Raw genomic sequence first — 24,359 nt, forward strand, 5'->3', positions numbered from 1 at the left:
GCTGCCTGCAAACTTTTCCTGGAGATGTCCTCCCCTCGGTTTTCTGAGGGATGCCATGTGTGTTTCAGGGCTCTGCGCTTCGGGGGGTTTGGATCTGGGGCTTCACAGAGCTGGGAACACAGGCCAGCATTGGCATCGGTCCTTGTTATCAAATCAGCTGAAGAATTGTTTCTCCATTCGGTAATTGCTGGAAGACGGTTCTTCTGTTTGGGAGGTTTTGAGGGAACTTTAAATGATTCATTGTTTGTATTCAAAAAGAAAAAAGACATAATAAAAATGCAGCTAAAACTACACCTGTGCATGTTTTCAGTAGTGCTCTTAACATGTTCCATATCCAAATACATATCACTTGAATTTTATATTAAATATGTTATTATTAAATGTATTATGATATTAAAAAACAAGTTTACTTTGTACATACTTTTAATGAATGGGAAGAAACTGTATATGCGGTTCATCTTATTTCGTATCTGGTGGATGATCTTTTGTGTGTTGAAGAATTCTTGGTAACTGCTAAAATTGGTAGACGTCACAAAGCAAAATGTTCAAAAATTGCCGCGATATATTTGCTGTGGAATTCTGTTGCTAATAACTCGGTTAATTAATCTTGGATTACAATTACTGTTTGCACTGCAGTAACAAAGCTGGGATTGTGCTAAGCAGAGGGGACTGAGAAAATGAGCTTGTCCTGTTGTGTATTTTTTAAGCCAGTAGTAGTAAGAAACACAGAATACCATGCATGCAGATATAAACCTTTTAAATTATATTTTTCTGTCCCTGGTTTTAAGTTTTTGAGCCTCGTTTTAAGACATTGTAGGCTCCTTGCAGTCTCTTGGGTTCTACACCCTTCCCTTTGTGCTCTCTCTGCATGACCTTTTGTTTCAGGGATCCCCTGCAGCTCTCATCCTATCCCTCCTTAATTTGGAGGCTGTTTCCCATGTCAGCTGCTCTTAGTTGTTCCCCACAATAGAGCCTCTGTGCAACATGTCTACCTGTTCTTCCACCTTTTTTTTTGTTTCCCTTCCTTTCTTTTGAATGCTTTTGGAGCATGCAATGTCTGCATGCTCAATCCTTCCAGCAGGCCCCCTGCTACCCTGCAACTGTCTTGGCTGTTTGCACTGTTTTTTCCTTGCTGGTCTGAGTCCTTGCATTTCTTCTTAGCATTTCTTTTTCCATCTGACCTCTTGTTCCCACTAACCTAGAAAACTTACCCATAGCCTGAGACTTTTTTTTGTTGGTTTGTTACTGGGAAATGCTGACATCTTAACCAACACATTCCTATGTGCAAGTTGAGCTTTACCCCTGGTGCAAGTCGGCTGCAGGAGGCAACGTCAGAGAGATCCTTTACCTGAAGCAGCTGGTTATTGGGGATCTGGATTTTCCTAAGAGGCTGGTGGTGAGTTCTCTGTCTTGCACCAGAATCATCGATTCTTTGTCCATTGGTGTCTAGAACATTCCCTGATAAGTTAGGTTGTCTTGTACTGGTTCTCAAGTTACCATGTACCCTTCCAAAAATGCTGTTGAGATGAGGCTTAGACGTCTTTTTACGTTTGATTAATGAATTTGTCTCTCAAGATTAAACAGTCAGATTAAGTATTGGTTTTCGTTCTTAGTTCTTCCTGAAGATTACTGAACGGCATTTTCTGCCAGCCCTGGATTTGTATAGGATCTGGAAAGGTCTGTTCCGTTGTTTCCGGAGAGAGTACGGCTTTATAATGAAAGATTGAGGTATTTCATGAGGTAAAGCATTTATCTCAAAATCAAAGGGTGTGACATCCTTAGTTTCACTTAAAAGTTTTCACTAGAACAATAGACCTCTTATTTATACGTGTGTGTGTATGTATATATATATATATATATATATAAATGTTTATAAAACTGATTTTGAAAACTACCTTGTAAACGAGATTTTGACAGTTGTGCTCTTTGGAAGTGGAAAGTTTCCATCAGTGGAATGACGGAAACTTGCATTCTCAAATGCTGACTTGCGCATCAGGCACTCTTTGGGAGCACAGCTGCTACAACGTACGTTGTGAAACTTACAGAAATCTTGAGAGCCGTGTACTACCATCATCATGTGGCTAAAAAGGTGGTGGTGGTGGGCTTTGGTCCCCTATGTGTGCTGGGTTTATGTCTTAATTGTGTGAGGAACAGCTGCTGCGATTCTTAGGAAAAAAAGGTGGCAGCAGACCTATCAGTAGGCTGCTGCAGCCTCCTCCCTGGCCGTGGTTTAGGAGAAGCTGAGGAAAGCGATAGCACAAAGCAAGCCCTGGGTCAGATCCTAGGCTGTAAGTGGTGGCTGGGCATCTCTGCTTCCTAAGTCAGTAACCTGACTAGTTCTCTTGAATCCTTAAAAATAAAAGAAGAAACACTGAAGGAAGTGTTTGATGCAATGCACAGGACTGCTTACGTTTGTGGAACTAAAACCTGGTTTCAGGGTTGAGAATTTTTGAACCTAAATGTATTACACACAGGAGGAGTAAGAATGTGGTGTCAATTAACACCTCAGTCCAAGAACTGTTCCTCAGAGCTTAATTTTCAACAAGGACCTCAAAAACAAGAGCAAATAAACTAAAAATGCTTGGTATTAGTCACTTAAACATTCACAGGCTCTGTGATCCAGGAAAGGAGGTGTTTTCGTACGTGTCCCTAAGTTCTCCCTGATGTCGAGGGGGGCAAGGGGTGCTTTTATCTTCTCCCCACCCACCTTTCTCTTCATCACCGTAAGAAGATGATTTGTGAATTTTTATATGCTTAGAGGAATATTCTTCATATACTTAGCATACTGTTTTTTGGTGAGCCAAGGGGTTGTTGCTTTCCACTCCTTTCAGATGCTTCTCCGTAACTCCAGTATTTGTGTATGAATTCTTATGAAAAGTTAGTCATTGAGGCCTGAGACAGATTTGATAACACCACTGGCTTCTTCGCGAAGTCAAAGATACAGATAACAAAGAAATGGTCTACTTCTGTTGTAATATTCTTTACAACAGAGTTGTGGTGTTTTACTCTTGAATTTTTAGTGCAAGCAATACTAAAGTACTACAAGAAGCTGTTGAGCACTCAATTCTTTATGTGGCTCCCAACTAAATTTATATGTGAAACAATGATGGCATAGTCACTTTTATAGAAATGCAGTAGCAATATAAATTTTTATTTGTATTCATCTAGAAGGAGTAAGCCTGTAGTTAAACTTCCAGTTTTCAGAGCTGTGTGATTCTGAACTTGTTTTTCTTCTATTTAACTTTGTTTCTAGCACAGATACTAATCTTCACAGTCTCTCTCATGTTTGGAAATTTGGCTACTACTGTTTCCCTTTCACATTTGTTGATGCCTTTTATTGTTATCTGGTGGGAGGAAGGATGAAAATGGGTGGTGAGAGCACAAGTATAGAACATCCCATCCATGTAAGGGTACCTAACATTTCTAAATGAAAGGGAGTGCAATGTAGCAACCAAAGCCAAATGTTTAATTTTGAACTGGTTTCCTTTTTGCAGGCGGATTTTATCCAGAAAAGTGAGCTGAGGAGAAATTTCTGGCAGAAGATGAAAGAGTAGGAGGATATTTAGAGGAGTTTGGGAAGACTCAATTTTGTTCAATCATGGGCGTTGAGAGTAGGAATAAAGGAGAAAAAGAGTCCAGCACTGCCAGGCAGTGTCGGTCTCTATTGGTTATATATTTCATTGATAGAAATGTAGGTTCTTGTAATGACTTATTTTTGGTTAACTGTTTGTATGGAACAAGTCAGATACTCGAGTCTCTGCCTGGTGAAAGTTTGCTTTCAGAAGCTCACCTTCTGGAGCAGTGGAGAATCACGTTAGGGCTAACAGCAGTGCAGTGTCTTTCTAGGTTATCTGTGTAAGCGGTGTTAGAGCAGCTGACCCTTGAACCGAGAGGTAAGAGTTCAGTATCAAGTGCACTCCTTAGCTTGCTCACAGTAATCTGAGTTCTCTGGAGCACGTTCTACAGAAATGCTTGAATAACGTCCCTGTTCTGTGAATGGTGTTGCTTTTTGGTGCTGCCTTGTAGCCCTCCCCTTTGAGGAATTAACAGAGGCTTCCTGCTGTAGTCATGTGGCAGAGCATTCACAAGTGCTGTTTCTTCTGGAAGAGGAACTCATTCGAACTGGAGGAAGATATGTAAGAAATAATTTTCTTAAAATACATGAATGCTGCTAACGTTCCAGACCAAGAGCTCAGTCTTGACTTCAAATTTAAATGAATTTAAGATCTACAGGACAGGTTAGTTTGAAGCCTCTTTTATTGGGAAAAGGGGGATGACTAGAATTTCACCTGCATTTGTCTTTTGGGAGTAGTAAGAGTTTTGACTCTGCAAAGTTATTAGCTCAAAGGGGGGCAGATAGCTTTAGGGGGAGACTCAGGCAAGCGTTTTTCACCACTGCGTATGCTTTTTGGGTTGTGCAGCATTAGCACAGCGGTCATTGATTTGACCGGCAAGTGACTTGTGATGTTGTAGCATGCAGTTACATCTCACACAAGATGCAAGAAGGTCTCTTCATTTAAATCATGCCTTCTCTGTGTACATCTTTTATCAGGAAATTAAAAAGATGGGTTTCTGAGTAACTGTCTTGGGTTGATTTTCTTCAGAACAACACACAAATTTACACAGGAATAAATTTAATGGCATTAGCTGTCTTTTAATGAAATCTAATACAGCACCTTTCCAGCTGCCTCTTTGGTTACACACATAAGCACAGAATGAAGAATGATGATATCTTATATCTAGCGATTATTTTAACCTGTAGCAGTCAAAGACCTTGCTTCTGGAAAGTAGCTTTCTGCCTAAGAAACTCTGTTCTAGATTTGGGCAATAGGTGTTAGGGTAACCATGAGCTCTGGTGAGATTCTGCACAGAATTCTGCTGTGAGAGTTCACTAAAGAAGCATTTGTCATTTGTCTTCCCCACCACCACACACACCTTTCTGTATCGGATAAAAATTCTGTTCCAGGCAATTTGGTAAAATAAATAAATAAAACCACAAGTGTAAGGATTTGTTCAGTATTTGAAAGAGCAGCAAACTGGAAAGTTCACAGGAACAGAGACTGGACAGGGACTTTAAAGTGCTTAGTTCTCTGTGAAATAGAAAGTTAAAAATTGTTTTAATATACATATTTTTCAAAATATGGTAGATTGAATGAGGGTTTTTGTAAAGTGGTGGATAAATTGCTTAAAACTGTAAAGGGAGCATTGCCTAGAAATTAAAAATGTCCTCTTTTTATGCTTAAACAGCTTTTATTGGTGGGAATAAATGCTCTTTTGAACTGAAAAAAAACATCTCTTCCTCTTCCTAGTTAGAATATATGATTTTTCTATTGGGGAACAGAAGGTCAGCAGTTCAATTTTATTTTCAGCATTTTATAGACAGTTTAAAGTGAAATCCCTGGAAAAGTAGGTAGCAGTGTTTCAAGGGATTAGCTGCAAAACGTAGCAATCTACAGTGATTCTGAGCTGTGTCCTTCTGTGTAGGATCAAGGTTAAACTTCTTACATTTGAGGACTGTTCTTTGTTCATACAGTGCGTAAATGTACTAGCCCTTCTAATGAAATATAATTCATACAGATCATTGAATGTTTGAGCTAAGGGAAGAGAAGAAACAGCGGAAGCAAATCATTCAAACACTTCCTTCTGAGTCCTTCAAGAAATTAAAGCATGCGTCCTTTATAAAATTTCATAACCTTCGCCGTGTCCTAAGTGGCTGACTTGAAATTTCAAGGTGAGAGGGAAGCCTTATTGATGGTTGGTGTGAAAGTGAGACCATCAGTGCATGAGCGGCAGCAAGCTTAATTTGTTATTCCACAGAGCGTGTTTCGTCAGTCTGTCGTGTAGGTAATACTACCTAAATGTTGACTTTAAAACCAGCGTCTGTTTTTCTACGACGTTGTGTGTTTGGCTTCCCACACCCCGCTTTTGTAAGGGACTGGGGAGAAGTTTGTTTGGGAAGTGATTTCTCATGTTGTCTCATCTAGACACTTTGTGGGTGTTGTATTCTTCCAGGATATTCCCCTCTTTTCTATCTTGCTTTTGGTTTTTGGCTATTTTCGAATGTGCAAGTAGACTTCAGTCTTGTCTGCTGGGAGGAACGGGGGAGCTAACGGTCTAAACACCAGCAAACATTAAGGTTGTCCGTATCTCTGACTTTCAGAAATAGCCATAAAGTAATTCTGAGTTCGGGCCATTCATCACTGCTGCTGTTTATAGAGCAGAAGCGAGGTCTTGTTGTCCACCCCCTACCCCCAAAAAAGTTTCCTTTAGCTAATAACCAGCTCAACTGCACCGAGTGGCTTTTCTAGAAGCGCTTTTAAAAGAATTCAGTAAAAGGTAAGCTGCTGCTCTTTTCTGTTGCTGTTGCCGTATTTACCTAAGAGTAAGGCAGAGGTTGGGGTTCTGGTTGGTTTACTCTGCAGCCAAATAAGATCTCTCCTTCACATCTCCCTCGTGCTGCGTGCAGCTGAAGAGCCTGAAGACCTCCTCTCTGCACGGTGTGGGGTTGCACCACCGCTATCCAGAGTGCAGAAAAGCATTGCTTGTGATGGCAGTGCATTCAGAACAAAGCGAGAAGCAGCTCCTCGCCTGGTCGTGGAGGAAGTCACAGCAGAGCAGCTCAGCTGCAGTAGCTGCAGCTGCACAGGGCTCTGGGGGGGCGGAGGAGAAAGCCCCCAGCCCGAGGCACAGGGCCAGGCTTTGAAGGCAGGTGGGGAGAGCACAGGGGGCTGGGGGCAGAGGAAGCGATGGGTAAGAGGTGATGCGAGCTGGCTATCTGCGGTCGGAGGTGCTTTAGTGTCAGACGTTGTTGTTTTTTTTTACTTTAAATTTATTTCTTGCAGCAGACTGAGACCAGAGCTAACTAAACTGATGCTCATTGTGTTCTCTGGTACGTGTATATAATAAGAGGGACAGGAAGAGATGCAATTTTGTGTGGTCTTTAAGGTACGGAGAAATACCTACTTCCAAAAATGCCATCTGGGTTGGCTGAAGCCCTTTTAAAGTCATCTAACTCCAAAAATACTCTGTCTTAGCATTTTCTGCCTGGTCTCGAGAAGATTGCTAGTAATGTTGTTAATATTTGTTACGAAAGATTAACTAATAGAATAAAAATGCAAGTAAAGATGAATTTCTAAAGGAAAAAGAGAGACAAAACCACCAAGCTGAAATATGGTGGTTGTTTTTCCTTTTTTTTTTTTTTTTTTTTTTGGTGGTGGTGGATTGGTTGGTTTTAAATTCCTGAAGGTTGTCCTTGGGTGATGGCTTAATAGTAATCCCACCTGTAGGGAAAGACTTGAGATTACTTTTTATTATAAACCCTTTGTCCTATGCATGGGTGACCATCTTCTGTTCTAGCTTAGCCAAGACCTGTGGGAGTGCTTTCTCCGTAACTTCTATTATTCTTATTTTGTTTTAAGCATAGGTAAGTTACAAAGCTCGGAACTAGTATTGCTGAACGTGTGTTAATGTAATACCAGCTTGTTCCTGTAGAATACCAGCTTTTGTCTTTTGAAATTTGAAATTTAAATCATCTGTCAGAAGCTAAAAATGAACACTGCCTACCTCACAATAGGCATGCTGTTCCAGAAGGGCTATAGAAATATCCTTTTCAGGTAAGACATCAGAAGATTTTTAGAACTTAGCCTTCCCAGAACATCTTGGTGCTTATCACATAAACAGGAAAGGTAGTATTTAGCGTTATGTGTTTTAGAGTGTCATATTTGTTATGTGTTTGTATCTTGAAGTGTCCTGGACCAGGAAATTTTGGGTCATCGTGGTATCACTAATTGGAAAAAAAGATAAATCTGAAATCGGGAAGATGGTATGGAGGTTACAATGTGAAGCAGAGTGAATGCCCCATACAACTAGGGCATCGCTGCGTGAATTAATAGGAGGCTGGACCTCAGGTTTGTGTTCTTGGTTGCGGCCTGTCTGGTAACTGTCCAGGGTTTTCTCTCTCTACTTTCAGGTAGAGAAAGAATGCTTTAACCTGCTGCTTTTTCAAATAAATGGTACGAATTTATTCCCTGCTCCCAGGGGTGAGAGCTGGGGGGCTGGATCCGGCCCCACAGGGCCCAGTCCCCCCGAGGCAGCCGTCCTTAGGGCCGCAGGCCTCACGCAGGGGGCGCGCGCTCTGCGGTTCGTGCTGCTCTTTCCTAAACGGGGAGTTCACGTGTTGAACGAGCATTTTGGTCTGTCCCTGCTCACTTCCTCTGGACGGACTGGTTCATGGGGCAGGCTTCACGAAAACATTGGCTGCGAGGCTTCTCTCAAACTCCCCTTTGCAGCATGTTGTTACATGAACGTGTATGAAGTGAGGCTTCGTGTTGTCGAGTGGTAAAAGGCCGCACTGGCTCCTTGGCAGGAAGGAAGATTTTTCTGGGTGTGTTTCGTTTGTATTCTTCTTTACGCCTTTATGCAGCTTTTTAAAAGGCTTCTAAACCACTCTTAAGGCAGAAAACAAGCTTAACTTTTGTGCTGTATTGGAGCTAGGCAGAAATTCGTTACCACCAAACCAGTCTTGAGGTTTCCTGTTTGCAGTTGTTTTGTAACCCAAGATGCAAGGCACCGTGGTGTAGCTGCAGCGTATTAGAGATGGGGACACCAGATACACGGTAGGGCAGAGAGGAGCAAGCGCTGGTTAAAAGCTGTCAGAGGCATCCGTTTGAAGAAACAAAAAACAAAACCTCACAGCACTGTGCCATTAAACAATAGATGGCAAAAAGAGGAAGAGGGTTCGAGATGTGTGTGGGCAGGGGTTTTGATAGCATCACAATAATGTTACTTAGCTAGCTTAGTTTCAAATTGCTGGTTGATTAAGACTGATCCTTCACTTTTTTGAAGATGCACAGCCCAATTATGTTTTAGTAAGAGCTGGCATATTAAAAAAAAGCACTTCCATAATCTTTAGAGCCGACCAGAAATCGATCATTGCAGTGAATAGGCCAAAAAAATCTCAAACGTAATTAACCAGTCCACCAGGTTGTATCGCCCTCCCTCAAGTATTTATCTGCAGTTATTCTTTTTGTTCTCCAGGTGACTCAAAGCTAAGTACTATTGTACTATTGTACCCGAGAGCAAGTGGCTCAGGGCCTTCTAGAAGCACTCGCGTTTTCTGCTGAGCCTTCCTGGGAAGTTATTCCTTGGATCTGCCAGTCAGCTCGTGGATGTGGACTTAGGTAGATGCATAGACCTAAATCAGCAGTTGAAATGAAATATATATACATACATAATTTTTTAATATATATATATATATTAAAAAGTTTATATCGTTATGCCTGTCTTCCTGAAAGCCCTTTTAATAAGTACTAAGTGCACATCCGTAATGTGTTGATACTGTGTTTTTTGGGGGGATCCTTTGTCTCTTCTTTATTTTTCTGGAGTTAGACTTAAGCTGACTACTTGGCAGTGTTACCAAAGACATTCAATTTATGCTTTCAAATTAGCGGCACAGATTTAATTCTCTGGAACTTCTTCATAGCTCCAAATTTTCTTCAGAGTTGATACTGAAACTGTAAAAGCTTTGTGGGCAGTTCTGCTATCTTAGGGTGCGTTTGAGGATTAAGTGTTTAATTATTCTTACTATTTTTACTACCCTATTTAATGACAGAACAGAAAATAGTTGTCACTGTAGGATAATCCCATAGCGTAGAAATACATATTGAACACTTTTTTCCTAAATCATGTTTAATTTTTCTTAAAACATGTTTAAGAAACTTAATATTCTAATTTTATGTGAATTCTATTGCTAATGTTTAATTTATGCCAGACACATTTTAATAATGTTTTACAGTTCTTAGTTAGATGGACTGTACTTGTTTTGATACTTCAGTTTGCATTTCCAGAAACGTTTGTGCTTGTTGCTGTCAGACTTTTCTTTTATAAAAAAAAGTAGCATGGGGGAGGGGACACAGAAAATCTTCAGGGCTTTTGAGCTCATGTTTTTAAAAAATAGGCTGTCCTTTTGACCATATAATAGTTCTTTCATAAATGCAAAATTGTGAGAGTAGTTTAGAAAATGTAATAAAACATTCTTCCTTCAGAGTTAATCAACGTATTTACATCTTTGTTCACATTTATTCTTTACAGTTTCCATTCATCATTGTTTTCAGCTCTTGGAAACCGACCTCCTCCTTAAAGTGTCAACTTCAGCTTCTATGGTTTGTGACTGTTTGGCCATCAAATGCACATCAAATTAAATTTAATGATAATCACTTGCACTTACTTAGCTATCATTTTTAGCTCAATAGTCAGTGCATCCTAATAAGACTTAGCATTGAAATATCCCCGAACTAATTGTCACATTTGCTTTAAAAGTCAGCAACTTTAGGCAGTCCAGGTATGTTTTTATACTCAACCATGGGTTCTGTGCTAGTATTTATCACTTTCCTCCATCCCCAGTCTGAAGCCTCCTTAAATTTCTGATTTGTTTTTTGTTTGTCTGCATATTTTATATGTTCAGATAGTATTCTAGGAACTGTTTCACTGGTTTCCAGTGAGATGTGTACATATTGGTATGTGTGTGAGATATGTATGAGGTTATTTATGTGTATATATATATTTGCAACAGGTATTGGTATCTGTAGTTACACTGTGATGCTTTCAGTATGCGTATAGATCTTTAAGCATTCAAATTCTGCTGTTCCTCGGTCACTAAATTAAAAGTATGAAGAGAGGTCTTTGTTCAATTTCAGCTTTTTCTTAACTCTCCCTTTGGTAAAAACAATGCATCCATTGGTGTTAAATTTCCAGTTATGAGCTTGTATTTCGATGGCCAGTCACAGTTCTTGAATTTAAAGCTTGAGATTGAGGGTTGCTGAGCTCAAGTCCAACAAAGCATCGACTGTGAGTCTCCATCGTGCTTTCTCTTCTACCCTGTTGCAGATTTTTCTGCTCAGGTATCTGTTTGACACCTCAAAACTGCATAGCCAGATGGTGAATGTTTGGTTGCTATTTAGTTGAAACCTTCTTTAGAGAAGGAAGTGGGGGAAGTATCCTTGTTATAATTTTTGTTGCAGTGACCTCTTTCCAAAGAAATAATGTCTCCTGAGGTTGGCTGACACACATTATATACAGTATTAAAGTGTTAAGCTGCGGAAGCAGCTAGAAAAGGTGGCATTTATGTGATCCACCTCCACTTCTCTGAGCTCCAGCGAAGAGCTGTCGTGACAAAGCATCCAAAGGGTTTTACCAGTTTCAACAAAGGGCTGCTATTTGCTGTAATTTGGGTCGGCTTGTTTACTCTTTTTAAGCTTCTGCATTTTGAGACTATCTTGTAGCAATCGTTAGATATCTAACATTGTGCTTGTTTTATGTTAACTTTGGCTTTTGCATGAAGGAGATGGTATTTTCCTGGTTTTCCCCAAACATACATACTTTAAACATCAGAAATGCTACACTACTGGAAATAGCTAACAGGATGTCCAAAAAGTGTATTCTTTTTCACAAGTTTTCATTTGAATGTGCTTTTCTGTTCTTTTTAATTCCTTCTGAATTTGGTCTTTGGTGCTTTCCTGATCCTAAAGATCTGAGTGAAACTTAATTCTCAATGTAGAACAGCACTTTATTGAACCCCTTCTGCATGGAATGGCTGGTTTATCCATCCAGGTGCACATATAAAACAAACAAACAAAAAAACACACATGCAACAAATAAAACAACTTTAAGTGAAGATGAAGCTTCAAACCTCCTGAAGCAGTAGGCAGGCTCGAATAGATTGCATCTTCATAAATAGGAAGGCTTCAGTGTAATAAAGTATATTTCAGATGAAGTGATACAATAAAAGTTATTTTATTAATTACTGAATGCAGCAGGCCCATCCACTTACTGCGAAAGAGTCCCTGTTGGAAGAAGTGTTTTGAATGTTTATTTTCCACAGCTGTGTTGCCTTGGAGGACCAAGCATTGCTCATTTGCTGTGGCCTGTGAAAGAGGAAATGAGGGGACAGCGGGTGGCTGGGCCTTCGGTACCACAGGGTGCAGGTTCAAAACCCAGTTTCAAAGTTTCAGGTTGGGAGAAGGGGAGGTTGTTCAGCCCTCAGGTCTTAGGGAAAACTCTGCTGTTTCATTAGTTATCTTTTCATTCTGCAGAGACCCAAGAGAATTGACTTAATATTGTATAGTGATTGTCTTATGTACATCAGCGTCACCTAAGAGCCTCTGTACCAGTTAAGCATAATGCCTCTCTTTTCTTAGGAGCACATCCAATTCCAGAACAGTCTGTTATATGCATTGTCACCACCTATTAATAGAATTTTTGCTTGTTCCCTTGCTGAGGGATTACATTTCAGGCATTACTGTCAGTCATTTTTCAGTCATGTTCCTTTTTGCAAACTGAATCGTGCACAGGGGGAGAGCAACCGCTTCTTTTCTCAGGGTGCCTTCAAAGCTCAGCCGTGCCCCCTGCGCGTGCTGTCCTCACTAACCCTGTGTGTCCCTGCACGGCCCCCAGCCTTCCTCCTGGAGGCAAGAGAAGGTGATGTTTTGCTGCCCGTTGGGTCCAGGCACTCAGCTGGTGGCACTCTGTGCCTGTGTCAGGCTCAAGCAGAAGGTGCCTGTTCGAATGACATACCGGAGTGGACCCGTCTCTATTTATCTTTGTGGAAGAAACCCATTATCCCTGTCTGGAGAGGAAAACAAAGAATCCTGGCCTGGGGAGCTCTGTAGAGAGTGAGATCTGTGTAACAACTTTAGGAAGTTTTATATTGATGATGCTATCAACTGACCAAGTAATTTATTTCATATGACAAATCACTAGCAGTTTTACAAGTTTGTGGGAGGGAGCAAATTAAGTTCCTCTATGCTGAAGTTCCCACAAATAGCGTTGCTTCCATGGTTCAGTGCTAAGAGCATTGGTTCCAAAGACTGTAAGGGGATGGTTCTTTTTTTTTTCTCCCTCAACACTGTTAAATTCTTGAACAACTGATAGTTATTGGATGTCTCCTCTTTTCCAGGTTTTCCTCTGATAAAGTCCGTGCAGGAGCAGCAGTATCAGATGTTCGCCTTGTTCTGCCATAGGGTTAGCTAACGTCCCTCACCTGTTTGAGCAGACTTAAGTACAGTCTATTTAAAACTGACTTTAACTTGGCTGGGATTTTGTTCACTGCCATCCTAGCCTAGCAGAGTTTCCAGCCTCACTCTCTCCCCCAGGGATGTATTTGTGTTACAACATTTGCATGTGGGCTTCTGGAGTAGTGCAGCTGCCACTGAAGGAGGACTTTGTCTCCTAACCAAGCCATCAGCTGGAGAGAAGAGACAAAGCTGTTTGAAACAGCTGAGCTCGATCCAATGCTTACACGCAGGTATTCCTAGCGTTGTTGCACTTTTTCTGGAAACCGATTCAGAACCACCCACATTTAGGAACAGAGTGGAAATTCTGGTAGCTGTTGTTTTTATGCATGAATTAGAAATCCATTCTCAATAACTCAGTTTTTTTTCCATCTCACTTTTGCTTGTCTTCCTTCCCCAAGGCGTGTATTTTTCTGTAGCTGCCAAAAGCTGCTCTTTTACTTCTAGCTAAATAATTTTTTTTTTAAAATAATTTTCTTGTACCCAAAGACATTTTCCGTGACATTTATACTTCAGTAAGTTCTGTCTTCAGTTCAAAGACTGCAGCTCTTTTAGTATCGCACAACATTGTGCCGGAGTTCGCTGTTGAGGTATTTTATCTTTGGTTTTATCTGCTAGTGGCTGCTTGGGTGAAGCACGGTGCAGATGTTACCTCTCGAGTTAGCTGCTACCTTAGGAGCCATAGACACAGAAGCTCGTGGAAAGATAACTTGGAATTTCGATGGTAGCATTGATAGCATTAATGGAATTGCCATTATAGTGGAGTTGCTTGAGGTCCCCTTAAGAAAACCACTTGTCATTTCAATGCAGTACCCACTGGTCAGAGTTTTCTCCTGCAAAGCTTTGCAGTCATTCTTTTCACTTTCTCCATGCTTCGTTTTTAACTTCTGGCTATAATCTCCAGAAAGAAACATGGTGTATTTTCTAGAGAAATCGGGTTTAAACAGCCTCGTTTTCTGGGAAAGAGATAGTTTTTATTTTTTGGACTCTCACAGCTGTGTTGGGGATATAACCAAAGCTTGCCTGGTTGCTCTTGTGTTTCAGTGCTTAGGCCTGGCCAGTAAGGGATGTGCTCCCGTCCAGTTGGAAGCCTTGCCGTTTACCACTCGTTTTTGTTGTTAGAGCTGGATGCCATCTCCAAAAGCCCTTGTCTGCTAAACAAGCTTGGCTTTAGCTTTTATAGTCCATGAATATTCAGTGAAAGCACAGAACTGGTGGTTTCCAACTGATCGGTTCCAACATTTTGGCAAATACAGCGGTGGTAAAACCAAGTAGCTTACCAGCCCTGCTAGCAGTGGAGGCAGAAGAGGGGTTGGAAGTGTTACGTCCTGTAGCTAATACAGAGATCGCCTTTTGAAGGTCTGGGTTGTGGATGCAGTAAGCTAAAAACCCAAGGCCACACACACGCTTTTTAAAGCAAAACAATCCTTTGTAGTGAGAAGTGGCTATGTCGCATTTGATGAACTCGGAGTTGCTTGCATAGGTATTTCAAAGCTTTTTATTGGTGCTTTCTGAAGTGCGAGATGCTGTCATATCTGATGTGAGGAGGAGGTTTGGTAATTCAGCGTTAGGACTTGTGAGCTTTTTGCAGAGGAACGTGCCAGAAGCTAGCATGCTCCTAGCAGTAATGGGCTTTCTTGATATGAAAGAGTCATGTTAACATTAGAGTCTGCGGGAACTGGTTTTGATTGTGCAGTCTAAAAGCAATATACTGAAGAATTTTTGCCTTCTGAGTGCATGTCAAATTTATATGGTACACTCAAATGCTTTGGAAGATTGCATTGTTTTTTGTTCCTTACATTTTCCCCCAGATCTAGTTATGTCGTTGCTTCTAATCCTTTGTTTGGCACATTGCTGTGCAGCAGAAACATTTCAAAACCATTAGTTCTGCAGCCCCCCTCCTGGAGAACAAATGTGTCCTTATTCACGTACAAGGAAATCTTAGCTCTGCAAATGTCACAGGAAGAACTGGATTGTCCTCGATGGAGCAAGTCGAATGAAGCAACCCCAAGAAAGTAACTTTAAGAACTTTAATACTGATCCCTCACATTTAAAAGAAAAAAGAAAAAAACCACAAAGTAAACCCCTCCACATGTATGCAGACAGCTTTAAGTGGACAAATGTTTAACTGCAGATGTACGATGCATTTTGACCCTTTATAAAAAAGGAGTAATTCCTGTCTGCTGTTGCGTAGAGATGCTTGTGCCATTAACATGAAGCAAAACCCAGCTTGCTTTACTGAGTTGGGCTGTGTATGAGCATGCCACCTGAGAAACTTGGCTTTCCTACATTTCTACAGGTGCGAGGAGTCTGCTTGTGATGTGATGGCAGTTCTCATTCAGAGTGGCAGTCCTGTGTAACGCCAAGCTGGAGCTGTGGAAATCAGGCAGCTTAGGGCTCCTGTCCTGAGGGAGTTTCCAAGGACCCTATAGTTGACCTCATCAGCCCTGACACATGTTTTTTCTTGCGCTTCTCTTCTGTCCTTGCCCAACACTCTGGGGAAAGCTCAATGACTCTTACAGCAGCGGACAACTCAAGGATTTTTTTTAGCTTTAGAGGAATGGGAGGAGTTTAAGAGTTTTCCATTGCTCATTAGTGCAATGTTATGCCTAATGTGTTATTTTTAATTAACAGATTGTAATACGAATAGATAACTTCAACCTGCCTGTGTTGTGAAAATAACCATTTTAGAAGCAGAACCTGTGTGGGAGCACCATCAGCCAGCTGCACTGTTAGTGCTCGCTTTCTTCACGTTCTCCATATCCCCAGGAATAGTGCGAATTGACCATTTTACAATTGCCGAGATAAAATGAATCGATCTAGTTTGGAGAGAGAGTTTGTATTGACGGCAGCGGCATCCAGCACACGCTTGATTGCAGTCTCCCCATGGCTACATCAGCGCATCGATCCGGAGGCTATCTGCCCACTGCATGCGAGTCAGAAACCAGGGTGCTTTATGGGAGACGGCGTTCCAGAGCTCAGGCTCTCCTATGTCTTTGTCAGTGTCAGACAGCGTTACTGTTTTAGGGGGGGATTTTTTTAAGGGTATAATGATTTTTCTTGTAAATATCACAATTCTGTATGCGTACACCACAGTCATTTTGAACGGAAAGACTTCTGTTTCTTCTTTACTGTTCAGAACATCACAACTTTTTGAATTAATTTTGGGGCTGTCAGCTGCGTAGACCCATACTCAAATTGTGTTTTTAGCTGCTGTATGTTCCTCTGCGTTTTTTGTTTGGAAAGGGAGGAAGTGTATGTGTGTACTTACAAATTGCAGAATAGAATGCAGTATCACTTCTGAACAGAAGTGGTGTAACTTACGTGCTGAACAGAACAATTTCTGAATGAGGTTATGGATTTTGAGTTCTCTGTCAAGTAGACTATTAAAGTGTCCATGTTTACCCTAGGTTAGTGGACTGGTAAGGATTAGGCAACAAAGTCAAATCATGCTAAAAAGATCCTTGGAGATGAATAATTCGAAGTAGTCTGGAATCTGCTTCTACTAAACTGTTATTTATTGCAAATGTACAGCTTTCCCTTTTAAAAAAAGTAGTCTGCTACACTGATTTTCAAATAAATTCTCATCTCCCATCTCTTTCCTGACCTCCTCCTCCACCCCCAAAAGCAAACAAACAAAAATCCAGCAATCAGAAAACTTGAAGCAACTTCTCAGAAGTTTTTCAAAGATTTTCTAAAAAAAAAAAAAAAAAAAAAAAAGATTTAACAAGGAGTGGTTGAAGGAATTGGGACTGTTTAGTGGAGAAGAGGAGGCTGAGAGGAGACTTCAATGCTCTCTGCAGCTACCTGAAAGGAGGCTGCAGCGAGGATGGTGTCAGTCTCTTTTCTCAGGGGACAAGTGATAGGACGTGGGGAAACAGCCTCAAGTTGCACCGGGAGAGGTTTAAATGGGATATCAGGTAGAATTTCTTCATGGAGAGGGTGGTCAAGCGTGGGAATGGGCTGCCTGAAGAGACGGTGGAGTCCCCATCCCTGGAGGTACTTGAGAGATGTGGGGACGTGGCGTTAGGGTACACGGCTCAGTGATGGGGCTCAGCAGGTCAGGTTGATGGTTGGACTTGGTGGTCCCTAAGGTCTTTTCCAATCATGATGATTCTGTGATCCTAATTTATGGGATAAAAGTAACCCTGTTCTGGTTGGCATTACAATATGCTGGAATGTCGGCGGTACTGGCCTGGGACTCCTCTCTTCCTTGCTCGCTGTTGTGCTCGCTGATTGTCACGGAGCTGCTCTGTTCCTGGCAATTACCTGATGCATAGGAAACTGTGGAGGCTTGCGGATGACAAATAGCTTCTGAAAAGATAGTTCTTGCTACAGATAAGTCAAAAAAGACTATTTGTTCAGTCTTCTCTGGCACTCTGGAGAAGTTTAGGGTAGGGAAGAAATGGCAGCAGGTCCCAGGAAAATGCAGTGGGTGCTCATCTTGGCAGCAAAGCAGAAGCAAAGGCTTCTCCTAAAATGGCACTTGTGTGCTGCCTTTACAAGATGATTTGGACAAAGGCTTACTAAAACAGTACCCTATTGGTGTTAGAGATTTCCCCACTAAAATACATTACCCAATGTATTGAATACTGAAGTATTTTTAGCTTCCTACTTAAAGACGGATAACTTTAAATGCAGAAAAAATCTAAGTAATATGTCTGTTTGACTGTGAGTATAGGATTTATATATTAAGTATGAAAACTAGGATGGAAGGATATACATTTTTGGAGTACTGCTATATTTTTTTCTCAAATCAGAACTTCGAATGCTGGGTTTGGGATAGTTTTATAATGCATATAGCAAAAACTGAATGGGGATTATAACTTACACTGTGTTAATATGTATCTGAATAATATTTCATATACAGCGAAGATCTTATGACTAGACTTCATTATCAGGGTGTTGTCATATTTCAGTGGCAGAAAAAGCAAGAAAGGTCATCGGGACTTTCCTTATTTTTAAAGCTTCTGAGATTTTTTTCTCTGTATGGCTTTCTTGTTTTCCCTTCCCTTTTCTTGCCTATTTCAGAAGAGCTTGAAAAATTTGAGCAAGAGTTGCATGATGTAATTTATTGATGAACATGTTCCATTATTTTGTTGCAGAAGGACTCCATGAAAGATGACAGAAGAAGTTATTGTTATTGCAAAGTGGGATTACACTGCACAGCAGGACCAAGAACTTGACATCAAGAAAAATGAACGTCTTTGGCTATTAGATGATTCGAAGACATGGTGGAGGGTAAGAAACGCGGCCAACAAAACGGGATATGTGCCATCAAATTATGTGGAGCGAAAAAACAGCTTGAAGAAAGGTTCTCTGGTTAAAAATCTAAAAGACACATTGGGTAAGTCCTTTTATTTTTTTGGAATTTTAGTTGGCTTGCTGAGCTTCAGATTGGCAATGTGCATATAAATATTTTTAACATCCTTCTTTCCTTAGGTGAAATGTTGGATGACTGAGGGGGGAAAGGAAGGAGAGAGTGGGGGTGGGGAGAATGGTGTGGTCTCTAACTGGTTTTCTCACATCACATCCAGGAGAATGGTATTTTACTTCTGTTCCAGTTTGTCAGAGGTTATATATTTTCAGTGGCTGAAGATCAGTGTTTTCACTGAGATACAAACTGTGGAGTCCTCTCCTCTCATGCCAAGTCTTCTCAGAAATAAAAGGGTATAGATGGGTTGTTCAGCATAGCTGTCATAGCAAAGCCAAGTCACTTCACGAATGGGGTTATGTAGTGTGGCCGTGCACAGTGTCAAGGGGTTCTGCTTCTGTGGTCTGAGATGACAATCATTCTGCTTACAAGTTGTTAATATGTACTGCGTTTTGTATTTGCATTTATTTTTTTCATGACAGTGTATCATCTTATATTATAACATACCTTTCAAAAACATTGAGTGTATTTAGAAGAAATGTATTTGAAAGTCAGGTGAAATGAGTTTGATCTTTGATTTTGCAATGATTTTGTGACTGAAAAATAAAGGGCTTTGCATAGGGCTGGTGACAGTTAAACGTAGTGATAAGTGGTTGTTTTACATATAGAGGCTAAAAATCCTGCTGGTGGTGTTTAAGGATGTAATAAATAAAACAGTGTACCTGGAGGTGTTTTGGAAATGTTTTTGCATGTGTTTGGATTTCTGCCTGTGTTTTGCAAACTCTTATGTAGGGAAAACTCATTCTGCTGCATTTTTCTGTAGAAAATATCAGCTCATTAATAGAAAAATAGTGGTTGGATTAGACTTCTTAGGAAATGAAAAGGTTCACTTAAAAGTAACATGGCAATAGCTCATGCAGGTTTACTTTGGGTGTCAAGTGCTAGTGTTGTTATCCAACAGCTTAGATTTCTTGGTCACTTTGTCATTATCATGTCCTCCATTGCTGAGCTGCCGTGAAGCATATGGAAATCGAGGACAGCAGAATGGGTGGCAGGCAAATGAGGCTATCACCAAATGTACGGTGGTAATATTTAAAACAATAGACCGTTCTGCAGTTTTTTCTTGTGATGTGTTCATTAAAATGCCAGAAAATGTGATTATGACTCTCCGAAGATTTGTGTGAAGAATAAGCTCCAACATAAGTTAACTAGTTGAAATGCAAATCCCAGTTTTGATTTTAAGCTCCTTTACATGGACTTAACTTATTTAAAATGTGTGTGTGTACGTATGTGTATATATATTGTCTGAAGTTATTTTATGTACCAGTTGCATTTCTGTTGTGATAACGCATCAAGTGTTAGAGTAAAATGTGGAGAGCATTTACCTGATGAAAATGAACACATTTTTTATTTATATCCAAGAGCAATGTGTTCCTCGGTTCCTTCTCTTTTCTGTGAAGGAGCGCAGAAGTGTCCTAGCACGTGGTCACGTTTACCCCTTTGACCCTAAGAGAGGTGCATGCTGCAGGGTGCTTTGTTGCGTTACGGCGGTGACCAGCAAAATGGTGCGAGAAGAGCCTTGGTGGTTTCGTGTCCGAACCTTCCCTCGTGTCACGTCTTTAACCCTCAGCCCTCTGAGTGTAGCTGCACAGCCTTCTAAGTTCTGAAGGACCGCAGCTGCAATCTACCGATTCTCCTGTGCTTGTAATTTTATCTGTGTGTTAAGTTTATTCAGTAGAGGCCGAAAAAAACATAACAGCAGAGGCCAGGGTTTTTCTTTTGGAGTGACCACGTGTACCTGCTAAGCGTAGGGAGTGCAAAACAGCTCTCGTGCTACATCCTGTGATGGTGAGAAACTGCCTTAGCCATACGTAGCCCACAAGTTGGCTCAAGTTAAACGTGACATCCCCTCACACACAGAAATGCAGATGCTTGAGTTTTCTTTCTTTATGGTTTTAGTAAAGTGAACTGCTTAGCATAACGAAACTTAAATCTGTGCTGTGTGCCAGACACATCTGTACAATTTTCTTTTTACCTTTCCTGAGCTGAAGTCCACCAGTAAATCTTACTGTACAGCAAGACAGGCAAGGCTTAAGGACTAATTTCCCATTCAGAACGAGAAGAGGGCATGTCCTTCCTTAGAGGATCCTTTGTTCAGAGTGAGCAGCAAGAATGTGCTTTTCTGTGCTTTTCTTTTCTTTTTTTTTAATTGAAGACTAATGTTTGATCTAGTGAAGCAGTTTTGGGAAGTTTTGCTGAGTCCAAGGAAACAAATTCTCAGGTTCTCCTTAGAGGAATATGTCTAGCGCCTCTCCTAAGATCACAAGAAAATTCACATTTAAAAACCGACTGACCCAGCACGGATGGGAATGGTGGTCATGGGTGTCAGTCCTTGCGCTCCAGCAAGTGGTTGTGCCCTGGAGATCTGCTTCTCCTGACCTCATCCTTAATTTATAGCATTTCTTTGTATTTAAACACAGTTTGTGTGAAAGCACTGTTACCACACAAGTGATGTAGTGCATTGTCCAGTATAGCACAGACCCATAGAATGGTTTGTGTTGGAAGGGACCTTGCAGACCACCCAGTTCCAGCCCCGTGCCATGGGCAGGGACACCTCCCACCAGACCAGGTTGCCCAAAGCCCCATCCAGCCTGGCCTTGAACACCTCCAGGGATGGGGCATCCACCTCATGCATTTGCCTGTAACTATTTGCCAGTCGTACGGTTATCCACAGCAATTACCAGTGGCTGATTTATACTTCCCAGTTTTCAGTAAATATGAAAAGTGCCAGTCATAGTTCAAATTGTGAGAGACCCCATAAGATCTATGGCTGTTTAATTAATAGTCTCCGTAGTTGGCTGTTGAAGATGCATCAGCTAAGCAGTTCTTAATCCGTGTAATGTGTGTTCTGATGAAAGTTTATGGCACCGGTTAATACATCGGTGTCTCATATAGAAAAAGCCAAGTGCACTACGAAAGTTTTATTACCTCTGTGCAGTTGCCTTTATCAGGAAAAAATTTAATCTCATCAGAGAATTAACTCATGCATGTTTGATGATAAAAACTGATTTTCCTAAAAATGTTGACTGTCATTAATTGAATTTCAGACCCTTAACACTTATTAATGGAATCCCATCAGCTTTACTGTTGTTTGGCTTGGGTTTCAGGGGAGTGAATGTACCTGGGTCATGCAGCTTGCTGTTTTAAAATACCTCCCTTTTTTCAGCACTGTGGTAGTCTTCTGGAATTTCCCTTGTACTTCAGCATCTTGCAAAAAGTCTATCAGCAAATAAAACACCTTCAGAACCAGCTCTTTTAAATGTATTGGATGCAAATTAGAAGGCTGATTAACACTTGTTGGCATACATTCGTTAAATCAGTTACTTCTGGACAGAAAACCAGCTCACTTCATATCCCAAATGACCCCCAGTAATTTCTGAAAAGATATCCTACTCTTTTTGCAAAACAAGAGCCTTTTATGCACCAGTAACCTTTTTTCCTCCTTCCAAGGGCTTACCCTGTTATTTTCTATCTTCTTTTAGTCCTGCCATCAGGGAAATTTTCCAAAGATTCTCTCTTTCATTAAATGACTAAGAGATTTCAAGACTTGTGATTTTTATGTTGATGGTTGTCTGTTTTCATCATTTTTCTGTTTGATATTACTTCTGTATTCTTAAATCTCTTTCTCAAGTGAACTCTCCTAGACACATAGCTACAACTGACCATTTTAATTAAGGAAATATAGAGTATAGGCCACCTACTAAGTATTTTAAATGATTTAACTTCTCATTCCCTTTTCTGTCTTAATTGAGTAATGCTGAGAGTAGAAAGTTAATGGCAATTTAGCCATGTCAAATTACTGTCTTCTGTTTGCTCATATTGAATGAAATCTGGTAATTATTACTATTCTTTAGGCAAAAGCCAGCTTCCAGGCCTGTGATTAAAATTTCATTTTCATTCATTGTAATGAAGTTTAAAATAGTTTCCTCGCACAGTATTTATTCTGCGGGGAGGGTATTTCTTATACGTTTCAGTTAAGTCATACTAAGCAAGAGACCTTCAGCACACATCTTCCAAACTGAGATCTTCTGTAATAATTATTCCCACGCGTTGGAAGGTTAGAAGGGATCCTGGTTCTGGTTGGATCCGAATGGGTGTTTGCCAGTGCCACCCCAGAGCTGCCTCCAAGTTCTCTGAATCCACAGCCACAAGATCCCTTTTCTGTGGCATCAGTGATCTGCATCTTCTGGTTCATCTCTGTCATTCTGAATAGAACCATTACCTGAAGAAAGCAAAAATATTTAAGAACTTACTTGCTTGTGTAAGCAAAAAAAACACTTCAGCATTTTTTTCACACATTTACAGATCATTTTCCTAGCAGCAGTACAGCTCCTCAGACAGCAGCCTGCCAAAAGTGAGTGATGAAGGGGGTCAAGAAGCATTGTGCCAGTGTTTCGTGTGAATCCATGATTTTCTGTCCAATACTTTTGCTTCACAACCAGTGCTGTAGGCTTGTAGTTTCTTAAAGGTGTCTCACCTTGCTCCCTTTAATAAACAGTCAAATAAAAAAACCCTTAAAGGATTTTTTTTTTTGGTAGTTTTAATGTATTGTTTTAACAGATGCCCAGCAAAAGAAAACAAAGGTTTATTAAAAGGCAGTGAGATTGGACATCACCATTACAGGACAAGTGTATGTGGTATGTGTAGGAACAATAGAGACATGCTAGGGATGAGTGTTGATAATGAAGGCAAATAAGTCGTCTTGTGAAGATGTCATGGAAGTGTCCAAGTTGTCTGAGAGACTCCTCAGATTTCTTCTTTACTCAGCTTACATATTTCAGCAAAATGTTTCAGTAACTTTTTTTAATTCAGTTCACTCAGGATGCCGGATGTTTCACATGGAAAGTAAGAATTGCCAGACGAGATGTAAAGCACAGAAAACCTTGCATCACCGTTCCGTGTGCGTTATTTCAGCGTGTTGGGAGTGTACAGGACAATTTCCTGTGTTTGTCAACCTCCGGGTTGTGTACCCGTGTCAGTTTGGAGATCTGTGCATCAGTTCCCGAGTGCTTATATATCATCATTTCTAGAAATCGTTGGTTTTACACCTCTCCCCTCCCCAAATTGTTTTCCTTTATATATATGTATTTATTTAAAAAGCTTTTTTTCCACGTGTATTCTTAACATTTTCCCTTATGAGGGCAAATTAATACAGCCTTTACTGTGTCTTTCTGGAAACTGCCAGGGGAAGTTTTTTTTTTTTTTTTCTTAAAACAACCTCATTTTAGTAAAATGTAGAAATACAGAATAGGTCATTTCTAATGCATTGCTTTCTTTAACACTGGAAAACACTGCTGATTAAGAGGCTTGGCGTACTTCCTTTTTTAGTACAAATATTTCAACTCAAAGCTAAACCATTGCCATGAAATCTAATTCCGCAAATATGTCATCAGCCTTTAACTTGTGTGGGGGTCAGTCTTTATTTCTTGTTTTGGCTTTGAGGATATAAAAAACAAACAAACAGGAAAAAAATGAACTCTTAGTGTCCAAACTTGGGTAGTTCTGGCATGTTATGTCCTACTTTTTCTTTTCTACCCAGATTCTGACAGATGCCGGCAGCAGCCGAAGGTTTTTTCAACTAGCACATGCCCAAGATTATTTTTTTTCCTGTTTGATTATTTCCAGTTAGGCTGCTGTGTTTTAGCCACAATACCTCACAGAAGTTTGACCCTTCTTGACTAAAAGGTTTCAGAAAATATCCTCCACCTGTAGTTAAACCTCATGTAAAAATTTGTTGTCTTACCTGATTTGCTCTAGCTTCCATTTGGCTGTCACTCTCCATAACTCCTTCCCCTAGATTTAAGAGCTATCTACTAACAGAAAGCTCTTCTTTGTTCAAGGTTGTATTCCGACATTCA

The 24,359-nt window shown here is 40.5% G+C and overlaps 1 protein-coding gene across 3 annotated transcripts in view; it reads left to right on the plus strand.

The window, feature by feature from the left end:
- The window catches only part of NCK2 (NCK adaptor protein 2), an 85,158-nt gene that overhangs the window by 36,696 nt on the left and 24,103 nt on the right, over positions 1–24,359 (plus strand). For 2 of the 3 annotated variants that reach the window (XM_080602286.1, XM_080602287.1), the window contains one exon: positions 18,173–18,414. In XM_080602286.1, the coding sequence (XP_080458412.1) occupies positions 18,189–18,414 (226 nt within the window). In that variant the 5' untranslated portion in view covers positions 18,173–18,188. Of the gene's footprint in view, positions 1–1,972; positions 4,239–18,172; positions 18,415–24,359 lie in introns of those variants that run through there. The other variant, XM_080602288.1, reaches the window with a different exon arrangement.

Source organism: Anser brachyrhynchus, assembly GCF_964034855.1.
Source record: "Anser brachyrhynchus genome assembly, chromosome: 1".
Classification (NCBI taxonomy): domain Eukaryota; kingdom Metazoa; phylum Chordata; class Aves; order Anseriformes; family Anatidae; genus Anser; species Anser brachyrhynchus.